This window comes from Triturus cristatus, chromosome 1_2 (genome assembly GCF_964204655.1).
Source record: "Triturus cristatus chromosome 1_2, aTriCri1.1, whole genome shotgun sequence".
Classification (NCBI taxonomy): Eukaryota; Metazoa; Chordata; class Amphibia; order Caudata; family Salamandridae; genus Triturus; species Triturus cristatus.
In genome coordinates, this window is record NC_140580.1 from 103,916,027 (window position 1) to 103,933,907 (window position 17,881).

Here is a 17,881-nt window from a genome sequence, read left to right on the forward strand (position 1 = left end):
ACATGCATGCACATACTGAATGAACAGTTGCATTTTTTAAAAATTCTGGGTTCCAGAATAGAGGACATTCATCGTGAAATGGTTAAGAAAAAAAAAGCACGTGCAAGCGCCTTACAAGGAGCGACATGCCAGTAAACTGCAGCTGTTAGGCTCTCTGCATAAAAAAACAAGTAGAGAAGAGCGGCCGGTAAGGAACTATTCTTAAAAGTCAGGGAAAGTGCACAGTGTGTGAATTGAGCGTAAAGAGAAAGTGGAAATGATAAAGATAGGAGGCACGGTAGGAGAGTATAGACAAGCGAAGCCACGCGGCCGCGAAAGGAATATCAGGAATGCAGCTGGCACAGTGCGGGTCCTCTGCTCGCTCCCGAGCACCCTATGCCAGGAGACAGAGAAGGTGGGACATGCACCCGCCTTGAGCCAATTGCGTGCTGTTTTTCTTAGAAAGACGCATGCAAAGGCCAATCGCAGGAGATTTTTAAAAAAGCACACACACAAGCGTGTGTTTAGAGTTTAAAGCCCTTACTAAAAGCCTCGCAGAGCAGTGCATGCACACTGGCTCAGGCGAGACCTAAAAAAGCGAAGGTGAACCATGCCTGGATTCATACTCTTGGCTTCAAGAGCAGGTCACACAGATCCCTAGGACAGGCAGAATGACCACAAGCATACAGTGGAAAGCGGAGTTTAATGTGAAGTGGTCGGGTACATTTGGCTTCTCTTCACCTGCTGTATTCAGGACTTTCCTTTTGTGCCTTCTACCCAGGCACGCAGGTGAATATCTCCTTCACATAGTCTGCTATTATGTGCAGCTGGCAAGCCACTTCGCCATTGTTCTTGCATAAATTGCAGGTGTAGGAGCACAAAAATAGAATACATTCAATGCATGGCTCTGCCGTGCACCAGTCTGCACAGATTACTCCCACGCTAGCCTGTTTGTGAAAATAGGATGTATGGATTTTGATCGAAAAGCAGACACTTTACATACAGAAGTCATTGTCTCATACATCCACTTGAGTAGAACATAAAATAGAGTCATTTAAGGCAGAAAAGGTAGGATTTCGAAGAGTAAGGTTGTTCTACAGTTTCTCTGTGTTATCACCAGAAGAATGTTTAAATTACAAACCGCACCGGACCTCCGTGGGAGGGGCGAGCTCGCCTCAGACTGTGACTCACTTCTGCAAGCAGTGCGACCCGCCTTTGCGCTCAGCCCTTTCCTGGGTGGGGCCAGAGCTTCCAGCACAGACTCGCTCCCTTTCAAGCCAACTTTTGGGCAGTTTGCGGGCGCGACGCCGGGAGAAGCCAGCTGCTTTTCTGGGGCTTTTGCTGTGATCCCGGAGCTCGGCGTGTGGTGAAGTCTTGCAGTGAGTGCCGGGCGCAGGATCCCTCCGCTCCTACTTGTGGTATTGTCAAGAGTTTGAGACTGAGTGCCGTGGACCGGAAGCAGCACACATTGAGGTTCGGTGGCACCCCAGAGGGGCAGGACGGTCAGAAGAGGACAATCTAGACGGCCCCTCCCACCCAGCGCTGACTCCCCTTACTTCGGCCAGCATGTCGGACGAGCAGTGCCGAGTGGAGCTCTTCGTGAAGGCCGGCAGTGATGGACAGAGCATCGGCAACTGCCCGTTCTCCCAGCGGCTCTTCATGGTCCTGTGGCTGAAGGGCGTCACATTCAATGTCACCACGGTGGACATGAAGAGGAAGCCAGAGATTCTTAAAGACCTGGCTCCTGGTGCACAGCCACCGTTTCTCGACTTCGGAGGGGAGGTGCGGACGGACACCAACAAGATTGAGGAGTATCTGGAGGAGACTCTCTGCCCACCAAAGTATCCCAAACTTGCGGCTAAGAACCCTCACTCGAACACTGCTGGCCTCGACGTCTTCGCCAAATTCTCAGCCTACATCAAGAACCCCAACCCAGCCATGAATGACAACCTGGAGAAGGGTCTGGTGAAGGCCCTAAAGATCCTCGACGACTACCTGAACATGCCGCTGCCCGACGAGATCGATGAGAACAGCGCAGAGGATGAGACCGTCTCCCACAGGAAGTTCCTGGATGGCGATCACTTGACGTTGGCCGACTGCAACCTGCTCCCGAAGCTGCACATTGTGCAGGTAATCTGTGAAAAGTACCGAAACTTTAAGATCCCGGAGCAGTTCACGGGCGTGCACCGCTATCTGAAGCACGCGTACGAGCGCGAGGAGTTCGCGAGCACGTGCCCCGACACCAAAGAGATCGAGCTGGCCTACCAGCAGGTGGCTCGCGCCTTAAAGTAACCAATCACTGGACAACCACATTCCCACTTCTGCTCACTCCATTGGAAGAGCAACAGGTCAGAGGGGGGAAGAGGGTGTTACCTATAAGAAATACACATAAAAATTTAAAGGAAGGACTGCATACCAAAACAAGGAATGCTAACGCTTTTCAAATAGGTCTGGACTCAAGTAAAGCTGCCAAGCAAACACCACTTCCCCTTCCATAATCGCCTGCTTGGTTCCGTCCGACCCACCTCTTTAAATTTAAAGACACCAATGTCTCAAAACGTAGTTTTTTTTGCTTTTTTTTAAATTCCAGTTCAGAGGCCGTCTGAAAGTGATTTTGATTCCGCGTTCTCCTGCTTATGAGACATTCCAGTTTGGCATTTCTAGTTGTATTATTTTTTTCAGCCAGTGTAAGGGGAAAGTAATTGAGCATGTGTTAAAGATAAATGGAAGAAGTCATTCATTTGTGGCATTGGAGCTGCTGCCTTTACCAGGCTGCTTTTTTCTTGGTCACTATTGTATTTTATTAAATATCATGTTTAAATTATGGCCTCAGCGCCCCTCTCCTTTTGGTCTGACACATAATGCCAAACTGAACCTCAAGTTATGTTTTTTATGGTTTGTTAGGCCACCTGAGGGTGTCTCAATCTGGCCACCCTTTGAAAAACATTGTCTTCGGTCGTCGATTGAGGAGCCTCACCTTGTCCCACCCTGAACTGTGCCCAGTGCTCAGATCCCTGAGTACCAGCAGCCAGGTCCTCAGACATCACCCCCTGACTTGGCTGGGACCCACTCTTCACTGGGGTTGGTTAGATTTTTCTGTAGCATTACTTTTTGGGAGCCTCGGCCACCTCAGCGCAAACCCATGAACTTGCTGCAACTAGCACCCTAGACTCCTAGCCACTGTCTCACACCTGCCATTGCCGCAGAAGTAGGAAGCCCGCAGGATCCCTCAAATTCATGAAACCACCAATGGATTAATGACATAAAGGTCCTTTAATTCAAACTGTTTAATATAAGCAAAGGTACAGTGCACAAGTCGAACAGAGAAACAGAGGAAACGTTGAGTAGCATAAGCAAGGCAACCACTACACAGAAGAAGTGCCTACCAGGGAGATGCAAGCTCAACAGATGACGCTTCAGACTTGTTTTAAACACAGTCAGAGCAGGGGAGAGTCTCACAGAAGCCAGCACGTGATTCCAGAATTTTGGACCCAACAAAGCACTAGACGGAAAAATGGAAAGGAGAGAGTGCCTGGTGGCCCAGGGCATACTAGGAGATTGAGAGTGGTCTAGCACGGGTGCCTCGTAGGGTCATAAGGACCTAGTGCGGGTGAAATAAATCATTTAAATAAGGTGGAGTGGGTCATGTAACACATAAGAAAACAATCTCTAAATAATGAAAAACAACAGGTACCCTCACAGTCAGGCTAAATATGGTGTATCATGAAATTCCAAACCCATATAGAATAGAATCAAATGAGTGAATGCTCAATTTCCATTAAAGTGCGCCCTAAAGCAGAAGACCTACATAAAGAGAACAGCAATGACCTATTTGAGACAAGACGAGACTGTACAGCAGTCTGACAGTGGAGACCGGAACATGGGAGTGTTTGTTTTCATGTCGCACCGGTGAATATGGCATGCTGCGAGAACAGTGAGATTTGTTTCTGAAAGTTATAACCAGGCCATGGTACATTCAGTACCCACAGTACTCACAGTACCCACAGTACTCACAGTACCCACAGTACTCTCAGTAGTGCAATAGACGGTGGTGGAAAAGAACGACAAGGAGGGACGGAAATTGAATTTGTTGCAGGTAAAAACGTTCTTGCTTTAGATTAAATAAAACAGAGAAAGTCCTCCAGTTTTCAATGGCAGATAAGCAGGCAGCAAGATGTGCATAAGGAAAGGCAGAACAAGTAAATATATTCACAAAGGCTATAGCCAACGGGGCAATCAGGTCATCGGCTTGTCTGGCTTGCCAACCCGTCCGCAGCCGGCACCAAATCTTGTCTGTAACAAGACCCGATGGAGCTCGGGCATACACCCGAGGTGACTTTAATACTGAATTCAGGGCATATCACGACCGACTATATCACCCACCCCCACCCCATACTGAATGCCTGGAAAGAGAGAGTGTGGAAGGAGCCAGCGACAGCACTGGAGGGGGATATCCAAGTACAAGAGGTGCCAGGTACAATAAAGTCTTTAGCCAAGGGCAGAACCCCGGCACAGAGGGTTTGCCCATCGAGTTTTATTGCACATGGAGTGATATATTTGCCCCAAGGCTGACCAACATCTATAAGACCACCCGAGGCGAGGGCCCCTCCCCCCACAATACTAGATGCCCTCTTGGTACCTCTTCTCAAGCCAGGAAGGGCGGAGGATCGGGTTTCCTCCCACAGACCTCTTTCAATCCTAAATGTGGATTATAAAATCCTTTGTAAAATCCTGGTGACCCACTTGTGGGACACCCCCACGCCGCACGGCCACCAGCTGCTGCGTGTGCCCCCACTGCCCTGCCCTCTGCCTCGCTGCCTGCCTCGCTGCCGGCTGCCGGCTGACTCCGCTGTTGTTGTTTTTGCTTTGTTTTTGCCGTCATTTGTGCTTGTTAATATTTTCTTTTTGCCCGTGTTATCGTACTGATCTCCATCTGTGCCTGCTGTATTTTTATTGTGTTTGTGCCAGTGTCAGCGTTTCTCCTTCCTGGTTGCCCGCCTATCTCGCCGCCCTCCGTCTTCCCTCCCCGCTCCCCGCTTCCCGCCACCACCGCTGACCCCGCCCCTTTTTTTCCTTCTGTTCCCTCCCCGCTCCCGCCTCCCAGCTGCTCCGCCCACCCGCGCACTTGGCCTTATATGGCGACCGTGCGACGCAGGTGAGTGTGACCCACTTGTGGGACACCCCCACGCCGCACGGCCACCAGCTGCTGCGTGTGCCCCCACTGCCCTGCCCTCTGCCTCGCTGCCTGCCTCGCTGCCGGCTGCCGGCTGACTCCGCTGTTGTTGTTTTTGCTTTGTTTTTGCCGTCATTTGTGCTTGTTATTATTTTCTTTTTGCTCGTGTTATCGTACTGATCTCCATCTGTGCCTGCTGTATTTTTATTGTGTTTGTGCCAGTGTCAGCGTTTCTCCTTCCTGGTTGCCCGCCTATCTCGCCGCCCTCCGTCTTCCCTCCCCGCTCCCCGCCACCACCGCTGACCCCGCCCCTTTTTTTCCTTCTGTTCCCTCCCCGCTCCCGCCTCCCAGCTGCTCCGCCCACCCGCGCACTTGGCCTTATATGGCGACCGTGCGACGCAGGTGAGTGTGACCCACTTGTGGGACACCCCCGCGCCGCACGGCCACCAGCTGCTGCGTGTGCCCCCACTGCCCTGCCCTCTGCCTCGCTGCCTGCCTCGCTGCCGGCTGACTCCGCTGTTGTTGTTTTTGCTTTGTTTTTGCCGTCATTTGTGCTTGTTATTATTTTCTTTTTGCCCGTGTTATCGTACTGATCTCCATCTGTGCCTGCTGTATTTTTATTGTGTTTGTGCCAGTGTCAGCGTTTCTCCTTCCTGGTTGCCCGCCTATCTCGCCGCCCTCCGTCTTCCCTCCCCGCTCCCCGCTTCCCGCCACCACCGCTGACCCCGCCCCTTTTTTTCCTTCTGTTCCCTCCCCGCTCCCGCCTCCCAGCTGCTCCGCGCACTTGGCCTTATATGGCGACCGTGCGACGCAGGTGAGTGTGACCCACTTGTGGGACACCCCCGCGCCGCACGGCCACCAGCTGCTGCGTGTGCCCCCACTGCCCTGCCCTCTGCCTCGCTGCCTGCCTCGCTGCCGGCTGACTCCGCTGTTGTTGTTTTTGCTTTGTTTTTGCCGTCATTTGTGCTTGTTATTATTTTCTTTTTGCCCATGTTATCGTACTGATCTCCATCTGTGCCTGCTGTATTTTTATTGTGTTTGTGCCAGTGTCAGCGTTTCTCCTTCCTGGTTGCCCGCCTATCTCGCCGCCCTCCGTCTTCCCTCCCCGCTCCCCGCTTCCCGCCACCACCGCTGACCCCGCCCCTTTTTTTCCTTCTGTTCCCTCCCCGCTCCCGCCTCCCAGCTGCTCCGCCCACCCGCGCACTTCGCCTTATATGGCGACCGTGCGAACGCGCAGCGGTCACGCGCAGCGGGCGCGCCGATTGTGCGCCGAAGGCGCGCCAAAGGCAAGCCCGTCTACGCCCGTCCGCGCCTGGACCGCGCCCAGTGCCAGGACCCCTGGCCCTCGAAGACCCCGACCGACCCGCCTGACGTACACCGCCGCCAACCTCAGCGCACTCAAAGCCGGTCGACTCCCAGGATGCTACCAAGCCACACCACGACGCACTCACGGCCCTTTCAGCTGCCACGCCTGCAAATTCACCTGCATCCAGACCTGCCCCGCACCAGCAGCCGCCAAGTCGAACACCAGCAGCACCCACCTCAAGTGCATCCTGCTCAACACCCGCTCCGTCCACAGACACGCCGTCGAACTCTGGAACCTCCTAGACGCCACAGCCCCTGACGTTGCCTTCCTCACAGAGACCTGGATGAACGCCTCTTCAGCTCCTGACATCGCCATCCCGGAGGGCTACAAGATCGTCCGGAGGGACCGCAACGCCAACCAGATAGGAGGAGGCATCGCCATCATCCACAGGAACACCATCCGCATCACGACCAGCACCGACGACACCCTGACCACCGCCGAACACCTGCATTTCCAGATCCACACCGACCCGAACACCACCCTCAGAGGCACCCTGATCTACCGACCCCCGGGACCACGCACACAATTCAGCGAGGACATAGCCGACTTCGTCAGCCCGCATGCCCTCCCCTCCGCCGACTACATCCTCCTGGGGGACCTCAACTTCCACCTGGAGAACAACAACGACCGCAACACCAGCACCCTGCTCGACAACCTCACCAATCTTGGACTCAAGCAGCTGGTGTCCACCCCCACCCACCTCGCCGGACACACACTCGACGCAGTCTTCTCGTCCTGCACAGACATCGACTTCAGCCACGCCACAGAGCTACAATGGACGGACCACAGCTGCGTCCACTTCACCTTCAAGAGAAAGACGACCCACCACCACCAGCAACAGGCCGCCCGCAGAAGCTGGAACAAGATCACAGCAGACCAGCTCGCCACCTCCCTGAGCCAGCACCCTCCTGCCAGCTCAGCAAACCCTAGCCAGGCCGCCGACAACCTCACGAAGTGGATCAGCAACTGCGCGGACGAACTCGCCCCGATGAGGACCCCGCCCAGCAGACCCGGCAGCAAGAAAGCCCCGTGGTTCACCGACGAACTCAAGAGCTCCAAGAAGAACTGCCGAGCCCTCGAGAAAGTCTGGAGAAGGGATCCCACACCGGACAACAGGACCACCTTCAAGCTGGCCACCCGGAAGCACCACCAGCTGATCCGCGCCGCCAAGAAAACTGCTTTCAAGGACCGGCTGGACAACAACGCACACAACTACAAGGAACTCTTCAACATCGTGAAAGAGCTATCCAACCCCAGCGCAGGAAACAACGACATCACCCCATCGCAAGACCTCTGCAACTCCCTCGCTTCACACTTCCACAACAAGATCGCGGACATACACAACAGCTTCAACAACCAACCAACGCACACCAAGACCGAACAACCACCCCTCACCACCACCCTCCACGCCTGGACCCCGATCAGCACCGAAGACACCATCCGCATGATGAACTCCATCCACTCCGGATCACCGACCGACCCCTGTCCTCATCACGTCTTCAACAAGGCGGACGCTGTCATCGCACCCCACCTGCGAGACATCGTCAACACATCCTTCGACACCGCCATCTTCCCTGAGAGCTGGAAGCACGCCGAACTCAGCGCTCTACTCAAGAAACCCACAGCGGACCCCACCGAACTCAAGAACTACCGCCACTCGCTCCTCCCGTTTCCAGCCAAAGTCATCGAGAAGACCGTCAACAAGCAGATGGCCGCCTTCCTCGAGACGAATGGATCCCTCGACCCCTCACAGTCCGGCTTCCGAGCCAATCACAGCACCGAGACCGCCCTCATCGCCGCCACCGACGACATTCGAGCCCTGATGGACAACGGAGAAACAGCGGCCCTCATCCTCCTAGACCTCTCCGCAGCATTCGACACCGTCTGCCACCGCACCCTAGTACAGCGCCTCAGCAACGTCGGAATCCAGGACAAGGCGCTGAAATGGATCATCTCCTTCCTCGACGGAAGAACACAGAGAGTCCGTCTACCACCGTACAAGTCAGAGGCCACCGAAGTCATCTGCGGCGTCCCTCAAGGATCCTCTCTGAGCCCCACCCTCTTCAACGTCTACATGAGCCCCCTCGCGGCCATCGCACGCCAACACAACCTCAACATAATCTCCTACGCCGACGACACCCAGCTGATCCTCTCCCTGACCAACGACCCCGCCGCCGCCAGAGCCAACCTGCACGAAGGGATGAAAGAGGTAGCCGAGTGGATGACGACCAGCCGCCTGAAACTGAACTCGGACAAGACGGAGGTCCTCATCCTGGGATCCTCACCCTCCGCCTGGGACGACTCCTGGTGGCCTCCCGCCCTGGGCACCGCACCCAAACCGACAGACCATGCACGCAACCTGGGCTTCATCCTGGACTCCTCCCTCTCCATGACCAGGCAAGTCAACAACGTCTCCTCGGCGTGCTTCAACATCCTACGCATGCTACGGAAGATCTTCTGGTGGATCCCCACCGAGACCAGGAAGACCGTCACCCAGGCCCTCGTCACCAGCCGACTGGACTACGGCAACGCCCTCTACGCCGGTACCACCGCCAAGCTCCAGAAGAGACTCCAGCGGATCCAGAACGCCTCAGCCAGACTCATCCTCGACATCCCACGAACCAGTCACATCTCCGGACATCTGAGAAACCTGCACTGGCTCCCCGTCAACAAAAGAATCACCTTCCGCCTCCTCACCCACGCACACAAAGCCCTACACGACCAAGGCCCGAGCTACCTCAACAGCCGAATCAACTTCTACGCTCCCAAACGCCACCTCCGATCAGCCAACCACGCCCTCGCCGCCGTCCCCCGCATCCGAAGAGCGACTACAGGAGGAAGGTCCTTCTCCTACCTGGCCGCCAAGACCTGGAACTCCCTCCCGACCGACCTGCGCCTGACCCAAGACCACCTCTCCTTCAGGAAGAAGCTGAAGACCTGGCTGTTCGAGCAGTAGCGGCACCCCCCCACCCCCAGCGCCTTGAGACCCTACGGGTATGTAGTGCGCTCTATAAATGTCATTGATTGATTGATTGATTGATCACCAGGCTCTTGCGCCCAGATCAGTCCAGATTTGTCCCAACCCGTAACACAGCTCCAAATATAAGGCAATTGGTACGTGCCCTTTAATCTCCCCCAAGACCTGCCATAGGGCTCTGGTGATGGCAGTGGACATGGAAAACACTTCTGATTATCTTCGATGGGAATACTTGTACACTGCCACGACAATTATGGGCTTGAGAATGGGTTTCCTCACATGGACGAAGCTCCTCTATACTGACCCAGTAGCTTGAGTGAAAACTGGGCACCTCAAATTGGACGCCTATGGCATCAAAAGAGGCACTGGGCAAGGTTGTCCCCAATCTCTGGCACTCTTCGCACTAGCAGTGGAGCCCTTGGGGCTCACGCTCTGGGAGGTTCCATCCTAGTGGGGATTTCCGATAGATAACGATCCCGTGTACATCTCACTGTACGCAGATGATATTCCGCTCTACCTCAAAGGGGAGCGCCCGGACATCGAGCTGTGGCCTGAGTATGGAACAATATCAGTCCTCCGGATGAACTAACACAGGACTCCCCTTTATCCGAACCATGAATCAGGCACTAGACCACTGCAAATAGGGAAAAACTTACATTGGGAACCCCATAACTTCCATTACCTGGGAGTGAGGGTCTATCGATCGGATCCTCAACTACTGGAGGAAAATCTATGAGCGGTGATTGCCTCGCTACACCAATCCATGAATTTTTGGCACACACTACTGTTGTCGATCATGGGGAGTGCCGTATTGGCAAAAATGATAATGCTACCTCTGCTATTGTATTTCTTCTCGCATTCTGTATTCGAGCACCCAGTACTATACTTTTTGAAATAGACAATGCACTTTTGATGCTGCTTTGGGGCACGAGGCGCTGCAGAATCTTCTTGGCTAAGTTCTACCTACTGATTACTGCAGGTGGCTTGGCGCTCCCTGATTTCGAATTGTACTACCTGGCTGCACAACTGGTCTGAGCGACTAAGTGGAGGGAGGTGCGTTGTGGCCCTGCGCGAGAGTTGAGTGCAGGCACCCTCACGCACTCGACATTGGTTACAAATCATGCTATTTCCAACACCAAATCTGGACAAATCCAAAACCCTTGTTGGTACACTCAAACATGGCTGGCCCAGAGCCCTTCAGAGAACACACTTTGCACGCCCCTATGCCCAAGACCTCCCACTAGCAGCCATGTCAGGCTTACAACTTAGGGGAGGGGGCCGGGGGGGGGTTGAGGTACTAGGAGAGAGCCATACTGGTGACACTGGGAGAACTCTTTGAAAATAACACACTCATAGTCTTTCAGGATTTAGTAGATACAGCTGAGCCCCCTTCTCATCAGTTCTTACTATATGGGACGATGTGGGACACAATCCACGCATTTCGGCAAAAAGGGACGGGCAAGTCACTTACACAAGAGGCCCTTATGCACAGGCAAGGTGCCTTGAAATAAGCATATTGGATCTTGCCTTATAAAGGCCTGTGATCATTGCAGGGCTTCAAGAAATAAATAAGCTTTGGCAAAGCCATTAGGTCTATTCTGTGAAACCTATCAGCTTTGCCAAAGTTGTTTTCCCCCAGATGGTTGTGTGCCACCTAGGCATTGACGATCTCTCGTAAGAGAAAGAAAAACACTTTCAAAGATGGCCTCTATCATTGAATGATTTTTCGTTTGCTTGAAGTAAAATCACCTCAGAATGGCTATACAATGCATGTACATGCAAGCATAACTGCCATCCTTAAATGCTTTTTCTCAAATCAAAAGAAAAATCATTAAATGATTGCATGTACGTGCGTACTTAGTGGTCATCTTTTGTTTTTTGTTTTCTATTCCAAGATAGCCAATGGCCATCTCAGGGTGGAAACTTAAAGAAAAAGTATGCGAGTGGAGAATCGAGTGGCCCAGTAGCAATGTGCAGCTGTTGGGTTCTCATCAAAAGCAGTAAAAAACAAGCATTGGCATAGCCAATAGGTCTCGCCTTTGGACCCTTATAAGTGTTTAGCCATGCAACAGTTTATGTAGTTGCACCAAGGATATTGTGCTGCATAATTAAATACTTATAAGGTCCCAAAGGCGAGACCTATTGGCTATTCCAATGCTTGTTCCTTAAGTAACCTAAAAAAGTATATGATCTCTCTACCTAATATTCAACATTATAGGGTTGTTAAGCCCTAGAATTGATTTAGTGCTTACATGTACCACATCTTTGCCTTTTACATACTACAAAGGTTGCTGCCAGGTTAAAGATGCCCTACTGGACAACCTGCTTTGAAAGGTCAGTGTGTGGGTTGTTTTTTTAGCTGTTTGTTGACCTGTTGTATCGTCAGGTAGAGCGAAGTTTACTGTTCATTTCCCTGATGTCATCACAAACATGCCTGGAGCAAGCACACATGTATGCAGTCTCCCATACCTGGCAAACCGTCTATGCGCCATGTCATTACAAGTTCAAAACAGCCCAGGTGTGCAAATGTGGGTCACTTTTTTAGCTATCTAATTTACTAATGGGGGGCACTTTTGTTTGGTGCCCAGTTCTAGTTTCTATCCCAGTCCGTCCCTAATTCCTGCCCACTGGCTTTCAAACCTCTGATTTCAATTATATATTAGTGTGGTGCTGAGCATGTAAATGGAATTGAAGCGATAAGTTTTTAATTTATGTTGCTCACATTTGGAATCTTTGAAGACACAAGGGCCAATTGAATGCCAAAAAGATGAAAGCTGGAGAGTTGCCCAAGGCAACTTCACGTGCGTCATGCGTAAAAAGTGACGCATTTTAAACCATCACGATGGAAGCGACCGTGGACAATATTTAAATGTATAATAGATGTGCCCTCTTTTAAATGTATAAGAGATGTGCCCTCAGGTACAAAATCATGTAAGATACCAACTCAATGTATTGGGTCGGTTGACTGAGTGACATTTTCTACTCGAGAAAAAGCGTAAACGCAAATGACGTGAAGCCCAATAATCGGGATTTATGCAGGAATATGATTATGTAAAAAATATTTGCTCTGGCCTAATCATTTGGTAGCACATTTTAGAATAAGTACCTTGCTCACCCAAATGGATTGTTATCAATACTGGATTAAGTTCTTAGCTGCATAACTGAAGTAGAAAAGAAAAATATTCTCCTTGAGGACATTTTTCCCAGTTGGCTAGACTTGGAATGTAAGCAGCGAAGCTACAGACCAAACTTTTAATGCATGTATCCTAGGGCTTCCACAGATAACTGAAACTGGCAATCTGAAGGATTTTTTAGAGACCCTTTTATTTATTTTATACTGATTTACAGCTTTATAGAGTGCAACATATTATCTTTTGATTACCTTGGAGATCCATAGAATTCAGCACATGGACACCTTGAAGAAAGATGACGAGACCAAAGTCTAACATTCTTCGATCTAGACCCCTACTCCCTACCTGGTTTGATTAAAGAGGAGGTGTAAATAGTTCTGTTTGCATGACTTTCCGAAATAAATTGCATTTGGGCTCAAACCTCAAGGGCAAGAGTGTTTCACAGTCTTCAACCCTGCTCTATGGATGCACTGTTCACATGTTCTCGCTATTTCTTGTTGAGAACGTGCATCTGTTTCTTAGATGCTAACGAGCCCCGCAAGTCAGGTGTAACTTAAACAGCCAACCCTGGCCTTATATGCCACTAATCTGAAACTTGGAACCTGCAGGTCTGTCCCTATAATTGTACATTTGCAGATAGGGTCACTTCCTTGAGGAGGCCGGCGGGGCAGCAGCTGAGTCAGTTACATGGCAGGATTTGCCAGGCTCTGTTCCTATCGGATGTGAATGTTCACTGCTGGATTCGGCTTGTCACTGGATACAGTGAAAGGATCGGCCTCTTCACCGTGAAGACACCAGTAACCTGCACACGAAAGAACATCGCAGGAGTGTACTTGGGGATCAGGGCGGTGCCCCTGCCTCAGAGTATGGGCAGCTTTCAGGAGGTCCAGAAGCAGGTCACACATGTGGTAGGAGGGGACACCCGTTATGTGCATGGTCAGCTCGCAGCGGCCCCTGGAGGTAGGTCACACATGGGTTTGGAGGGGACACACGTTATGTGCATGGTCAGCTTGCAGAGGTCCCTGGCGGCAGGTCACACATGTTGGAGGAGGAGAACCTGCCACACGGACATGTTTCCCCAGGCTCCATAGGTGAGAGGTCACTAATGTATGTCACTCCAGTGGTCTCTCACTTTAACAGCCGCTGAGCCCTCAGATGACAAGGTGCCTCTTGTATTGCACTCTGTATAGCGCCGCTGTGTGCAAACAAGAGGCCTTTGTGCACCTCTAGCTTTTGCACCACCACGTGTGCACCAGAAGGAGGCCTTTCACGCTTAAAGGTCGCTGTATTCTCACCACCGTCTGATGAGATGTATGTAACACGATCTTATGTGGGTGCACCAAACACATCCTGGTGAGGTCTGAGTGCTCTGATCTCTCCCTGGCACAATTCACACCACAGAGACGGCCCATTTTGCAGGCGCTAAACACATTTACGACACACTGCTGCTGCAGCTGGGGATGCAAGCGCAAGCTTCATGGACATTTGAATTCCAAAAGGTTCAGTTTCATAATATAAGTAGCGGAATTATAGTTTTACATTGTTTCGCAAGAAAGCAGATCAGAAATGTAGAATTCTTAATGTCGCAGATCAGAAACTACAAATACTTAATATAATTTTACTTTAAAGTAACCTGCGTTATATAAATATGCACAATAAAATAAAAACTAAAACGGGGCACACGTGGTCACCTTGGTGCTGTAACTTGAGATCAGAATAATAAAAATGTTACTTTTCATGGGACATTGCTGCGCGCGCATCCCTCGCGTGCTTAGCACATCATCGCGATCGCGGTGAAAACGAAAGGGATCGCGATGACGTGCTAAGCACACGAGGGATGCGCGCGCAGCAATGATTGGAGAGGCGGAGCGAGGCGCGCATGCTTGTGCACGTTACCGCAAGCTGGTGGCCGGCGGGTAGCACTTTCAAAAGCCCCTTACTAAAGTCAAGCAAGCAGCGCATGCGCTGCTCTAGGCTCAACCGAAACAGGAAAACTAAAAATGTGGTGCTTTGATCTGAGGTAGAGGGCCGGGAAGAAGATGGCTCATGGAGCAAGGGCCCTTACAGAATTTAAAAAAAAAAAGAACTGTAAAAGAAGTGGTGGCCACGGCAAGGGGAATGTAGGGAGTAATGGGCAGCAAAGCGAGTGACCCAGCAGCAGGATGCAGCTGCTGGACCCTCATAGCAACAATCTTAAAAGCACGAAAAAACATTAACACATAATGAAGCTTTGTAGTGTGTTGGGGGATCAATAGACAAGGGAGGGTTGTGAGCAGACTGCAGAGAGATAGGAAAGTGATGTGCTTCATGGAGTACGAAAACCCAATTAAAGTCTAGTCCCTTCATGTCAGCATTAGAAAAATACAAGTCATCCAATCAGAATTGATGTAAAGAATATATGTTTCAGGGGTTGGATCAATACAAGAAAAGGGAGGAATGCCTTTGTATAAGGAGCAGGAAACTGACACAGACAAAAACGCCATACGATAACGAGCAAGAGGCAGACCCAAAGCCCACTCTGCATTGTACATTATGGACAATAGGTTTTCAACAACAGACAGCTAATGCTGCCTATAGGCGAGACCTAAAAAAGGGAAGGCTGACCTCTGGATGGTCTCTTTCTTTCACAGATGTGAGATCTAAAAACAAGCATTTGCAATACAATGGGTCTCGCATTCACGTGAGTTTGAGCTATTGGCATTGTAAATGACAATGCCTTTATTTATGTTTTGGGTTTGATAACATAAATAAAAGGCATTGTCATTTACAATACTAATAGCTTAAACTCTCGCAAATGCAAGACCTATTGCATTGCATTAAAGGGCCTTCTCGACCGCTTGTTAGATTGTAAATATCAGAAGAAGAGACCGGCCTGCGTCGTCTTCGAGGTAGTGATAAATTGTGCTATGAAGAAGATGTGTAAGTGTTGCAAATTACACAGTCACAAAGTGTGAAGTGAGAGTTACATATGATCCAAGCTATAAACACTAACAAAGTGCTCGAACACCTTTCGCTTTGTGATTACACGGCTCAGGAGGAAGAGCGGGAGGGGCGGCTATTTCCTGCCCTCTCCATGATTTCAGTTTGCAGTGTGGCATTACGTAATGTAATTTCTATCTTTGGCCTAATAAAAACACTCCAGTAGTACGGACCAGGCCTCACCTCCTGGTGCAGGGCAGGCTGTGCTTTATGGCAGGCACGGAGGGAGGGAGGGATGGTCTTGGCTGCAGCTCTGACCTCGTACAGTACCCCTGCTATTACCAGCGAGCATGAGGCACTGAGGTAGTGGTATTGGTATTGGTAGTGGTGGTATTGGCGGTGGTATTGGTGGTGGTGGTAGTGGTGGTATTGGTGGTGCTGGTATTGGTGGTGGTGGCATTGGTGGTATTGGTGCTAGTGGTGGTATTGGTGCTAGTGGTATTGGTGGCGGTATTGGTGGTAGTATTGGTGGTGGTGTTGGTGGTATTGGTGTTGGTGGTATTGGTGGTGGTGGTATTGGTGGTGATGGTATTGGTGGTGGTGGTATTGGTATTGGTGGTGGTATTGGTAGTGGTTTTATTGGTGGTGGTATTAGTGATATTGGTGGTATTGGTATTGGTGGCGGTATTGGTGGTGATGGTACTGTGGGTGGCGGTGGTATTGGTGGAGGTGGTATTGGCGGTGGTGGTGGTATTGGTAGTGGTGGTATTGGTGGTGGTGGTATTGGTGGTAGTATTGGTGGTCTTGGTGGTGGTGGTATTGGTGGTGGTATTGGTGGTGATGGTATTGTGATGGTATTGGTGGTATTAGTGGTGGTGGTGGTGGTATTGGTGCTGGTGATGGCATTGAGGTGGTATTGGTGGTATTGGAATTAATGGTATTGGTGGTGGTGGTATTGGTGGTGGTAGTATTGGTGGTGGTGGTATTGGTGGTGGAGGTATTTGTGGTGGTGGTATTGCTGGTGGTAATGGTGGTGGTGGTATTGTTATTAGTGGTGGTGTTGGTATTGGTGGTGGTATCGGTGGAGGTGGTATTGGTGGTATTGGTGGTGCTGGTATTGGTGGTGGTATTGGTGGTGGCGGTGGTATTGGTGGAGGTAGTATTGGCGGTGGTGATGGTATTGGTAGTGGTGGTATTGGTGGTGGTGGTAGTTTTGGTGGTATTGGTGGTGGTGGTGGTATTGGTGGTGGTGCTATTGGTGGTGGTATTGGTGGTGATATTGGTGGTGGTGGTATTGGTGGTATTAGTGGTGGTGGTATGGGTGGTGATGGTATTGGTGGTGGTATCGGTGGAGGTGGTGGTGGTATTGGTGGTGGTGGTATTGGTGATGGTGGTGGTGGTGGTATTGGTGGTGGCGGTGGTATTGGTGGAGGTAGTATTGGTGGTGGTATTGGTGGTGATATTGGTGGTGGTGGTATTGGTGGTATTAGTAGTGGTGGTGGTATTGGCGCTGGTGGTGGCATTGAGGTGGTATTGGTTTCCGTGTTGGTGGTATTGGTATTGGTGGTGGTGGAATTGGAATTAATGGTATTGGTGGTGGCAGTATTGGTGGTGGTGGCAGTATTGGTGGTGGTGGTGGTATTGGTGGTGGGGGTATTGGTGGTGGTGGTATTGGTGGCGGTATTGGTGGTAGTATTAGTGGTGGTGATACTGGTATTGGTGTTGGTGGTATTGGTATTTGTGGCGGGGATGGTGGTGGTGGTATTGGTGGTGATGGTATTGGTGGTGGTGGTATTGGTATTGGTGGTGGTATTGGTAGTGGTTTTATTGGTGGTGGTATTAGTGATATTGGTGGTATTGGTGGTGGTATTGGTGGCGGTATTGGTGGTGATGGTGGTGGTATTGTGGGTGGCGGTGGTATTGGTGGAGGTGGTATTGGCGGTGGTGGTGGTATTGGTAGTGGTGGTATTGGTGGTGGTGGTATTGGTGGTAGTATTGGTGGTCTTGGTGGTGGTGGTATTGGTGGTGGTATTGGTGGTGGTTTTGGTGGTGATGGTATTGTGATGGTATTGGTGGTATTGGTGGTGGTGGTGGTATTGGTGCTGGTGATGGCATTGAGGTGGTATTGGTATTGGTGGTATTGGAATTAATGGTATTGGTGGTGGTGGTATTGGTGGTGGTAGTATTGGTGGTGGTGGTGGTATTGGTGGTGGAGGTATTTGTGGTGGTGGTATTGCTGGTGGTAATGGTGGTGGTGGTATTGTTATTAGTGGTGGTGTTGGTATTGGTGGTGGTATCGGTGGAGGTGGTATTGGTGGTATTGGTGGTGGTATTGG

At 50.9% G+C, this 17,881-nt stretch overlaps 1 protein-coding gene across 1 annotated transcript; it reads left to right on the forward strand.

The window, feature by feature from the left end:
- The first annotated feature begins 1,120 nt into the window (after window positions 1-1,120).
- Window positions 1,121-2,805, forward strand: CLIC1 (CLIC family member 1). The gene has a single exon (XM_085603007.1). It carries the CDS (start codon window positions 1,546-1,548, stop codon window positions 2,269-2,271), a length of 726 nt encoding a protein of 241 aa, XP_085459133.1. The 5' UTR covers window positions 1,121-1,545; the 3' UTR covers window positions 2,272-2,805.
- Window positions 2,806-17,881: the final 15,076 nt, after the last annotated feature.

Excerpts from the sequence above, each read along its gene's own strand:
- CLIC1 (XM_085603007.1), top strand. The coding sequence starts at position 1,546 with ATGTCGGACGAGCAGTGCCGAGTGGAGCTCTTCGTGAAGGCCGGCAGT.